Below are 3,137 nucleotides of genomic sequence, written 5' to 3'. Positions count from 1 at the left end.
TCCTTATGTCCCTCCTGCAGTTGGGATTGGAGGAGTTACTCACGAGGTTAATATCTTCTCAGACGCCTCTGAACAAGCTTACGGACCATAGCTTACCTACGTACCATTGACCCAGCCGATCAGACATACCTGTGAAATACCTGTACCTCTGCGGCTTATCCTTTATCAATACATCATCTAAACCTGCATACCTGTCTCCTCATCCTTATATTAAACTGTGCTCTGACAGGCACCCAGAAGAGTTCACTCATCTAATTACAAATCAGATCCAGACAGTCAAAGTCTCCCAAACAGAATCCTCTGTGAATCTATTTGTGCTATATGGAAACTGTTGTTGGTACAGGTTTGCTGGCATGATGCTCAGAATGTGTTTTTTGGCAAGACCCTCAAAACACTGCCACTTTGCGTGTGTTCACTCTACTCGGTGACTTGTAAACCTGAGTAGTGTTTAGCTTTAATACCTGCTCCACCTTGTCAGGAGTCACTTCCAGCTTTGTCCAGGGCTCTGTGTTCAGGACTTCAAAGCGTGCATAGAAGAGATTGAGCTCATCAGACAGAGATGAAGAGCTGTTTGCAAATGTCCGGCCTTTAAAGTCTATGATGTGTGTTAGACCTTGCCACATTTTCCGGAGTCATGTGCAATTTAGTAATTTTTCAGTTTTTGTTTGTTTAAACAATGTTTCTATCTTTTTAAAAACATTACCAAATCCATTATCGTTTATTTTTTCATTATAAAATGTCCTTAAAAGGTGTTCTGTGTGAGACAATCAATAGTGTATGTGGAGGCTCAAAATGCGGAATCCTCCAGTCGGATTCATCAACTGTAATATATTTAAATTTTTGTCTTATTTGAGATATTTGCTTTAAAATATAGAACATACTATTAATAATATTAAATTAAAATAAATAAAACAAAAAATAATGCAATAAATGTTTCTTGTAATTTGATTGGTGTTACGGTGTGTAGTTATCATTTACCCACAAGGTGGCACAAAAAGCTCACAATCATGATGTAAAGGAGTTTGCTGTCCAACTTGACAAGTCATAAAAGAGATAATAGGCCTAAGATTTTAATAATAGGCCTAAGATACTTTGGGCTGGAGAAAAAAATATATATTTATGTTGCACACAATTTGAAATGAAATGGCGGCTATTTCTGTGTTGTGCAAATAAATGTTATATCTATCAGGGAAGAGGAACCAAGCCAAACTTAATTCCATAGTTATATTCTAGCAAAACACATTCCCCTCTCCCTAAACACCAAAGGTCAGCCCAGTTTCACGGCATCAAATGATTCAAAACATGATCCTTCATGACGTGTTGGACCCTACAGGCTTTAACGCTGATTCTGCGCCTATAAAACAATGAAACCACATGCATCTGCACTGATCACTGAGAAACGTGACACACTGAGCCAGGAATATTCTAAGCAGATTTCACATAACTTAGCAGAGGAATAATCAAGGTAATCATGTGAACAGCTGAAATACAAACCAAAATTACATTTAGATTTTTGCAAATGTTTGAAATCATATAATGTGTAAATAATTTAAGGAAAATGCTTTCATCTTAATTAATAACTAAATAATATTTTATAATTAATGTATATTTTTTACGAAAAACATTTTTTATAAATGATATATTTTATCATTTACAATAATTTACATTTACATTTATTTATTTAGCAGACGCTTTTATCCAAACCAAATAAATAAATATCCAAATATATTATATTCAAATTTATAATTTCATAGGTGAACTTTATTTAAATATTTTTACATTATCATTATTATATTGTATTTTTAAATGTTGCCAAGAATAATTTTAACTTCAAGAAAATATATATTTGTTTTTTATTAGCAAATCAAAGGCATTTTTACAAGGTATGTCATGTGTAAAAGGCAGATAGCCTACATTTGGTTCTTTTGTAAACAGATGTTAACTGTATGTTTTAGTATGTTACAGGCAAACGAAACCGCAGCTTCTGTTGTAACCGAGTTTTTCATCGTGGGCTTCCCTGGACTTCTGCCCAAATACTACAGCCTGATAGCAGCACTTTTGTTCTGCATCTACATCGCTGTAATCACTGGAAACTCTCTCATTGTGGTCCTGTTTGTGACTGAACGCAGCCTCTTTAAGCCTATGTATATTATCATGCTGAGTTTGTCCTTGTCTGATATTGGTTTTTGCACAGTTGCTCTGCCAAAAGTCATTTCTCGCTACTGGTTTAATGACGGTTATATTACCTTCTACGTTTGTCTGTTTCAAAGGCAGCTGATTCACTATTTTGGGACCCTAAACTCTCTTATTATGATGATCATGGCTCTAGACCGGTACTTGGCGATCTGTTACCCACTAAGATACCCTGTTTTAATGACTAACCGCACAATGAGACTTTTAATTGGGCTTTCCTGGGTTACTGCAATGATTGCCCCAACCATCGGCTTAATGCAAACAGTGAAACTGCCATTCTGTGGCCCAAACATGATCGCTCATTGCTTCTGTGACTCTGGGTCTATAAACCAGCTCGCCTGTGCAGATGTCAGCCAACAGAAACTCGTTGCCTATGGTGTAGCAATGTTTGTGCTTCTCGGGCCATTTTCTTTTATCATCTTTTCATATGTATGTATCCTGGTGTCTGTGCTTCGAATAGCAAATGCACAGGGTCGTATCAAAGCCTTTTCTACCTGTGCCACACAGCTGACTATCATTATTATCTATTATGTGCCACGTTTCGTTGTTTACTCCAGTTCTAACATCCCGAACATTCAGATAAACAGCAGTCAGAGGATCGCCCTGGTCATGTTCTACAGTCTGCTTCCACCACTAGTGAACCCCTTCATCTACTGCATCAGGATCAAAGAAGTCAGACAGTTCTTTCTCAAATGGTGTGTCCAGAAGGAGTCTAAAAGTCCATAGGTTAACTATTTCTAAATGAAATCATCTGCCTATTATATGTTTTAATGCATGCATACTGTTATCTATTTACAATTTTTGTTAATATCATAGTTATTTTCGATTGCATATCAATAATAAATTGTATTATAATAAATGTGGAAGGCCATTTATCACTCACAACTAATAGACAAGTTCTTCTCCCTTTAACCAGCACAGTAAATCACAGTGGGTTATTAGCC

General features: G+C 36.3%; 1 protein-coding gene across 1 annotated transcript; it reads left to right on the top strand.

The window, feature by feature from the left end:
• Window positions 1–1,956: 1,956 nt before the first annotated feature.
• On the top strand, window positions 1,957–2,919 carry LOC307152111 (olfactory receptor 2AT4-like; the record flags this gene model as incomplete). The annotated part of the gene is made up of 1 exon (XM_079860507.1): window positions 1,957–2,919. One exon carries the CDS (start codon window positions 1,957–1,959, stop codon window positions 2,917–2,919), a length of 963 nt encoding a protein of 320 aa, XP_079716633.1.
• Window positions 2,920–3,137: the final 218 nt, after the last annotated feature.

This window comes from Squalius cephalus (assembly GCF_949319135.1).
Source record: "Squalius cephalus genome assembly, chromosome: 24".
NCBI lineage: Eukaryota > Metazoa > Chordata > Actinopteri > Cypriniformes > Leuciscidae > Squalius > Squalius cephalus.
Note: the sequence above shows the minus strand (reverse complement) of the source record. Positions and strands in the feature narration are given on the sequence as shown.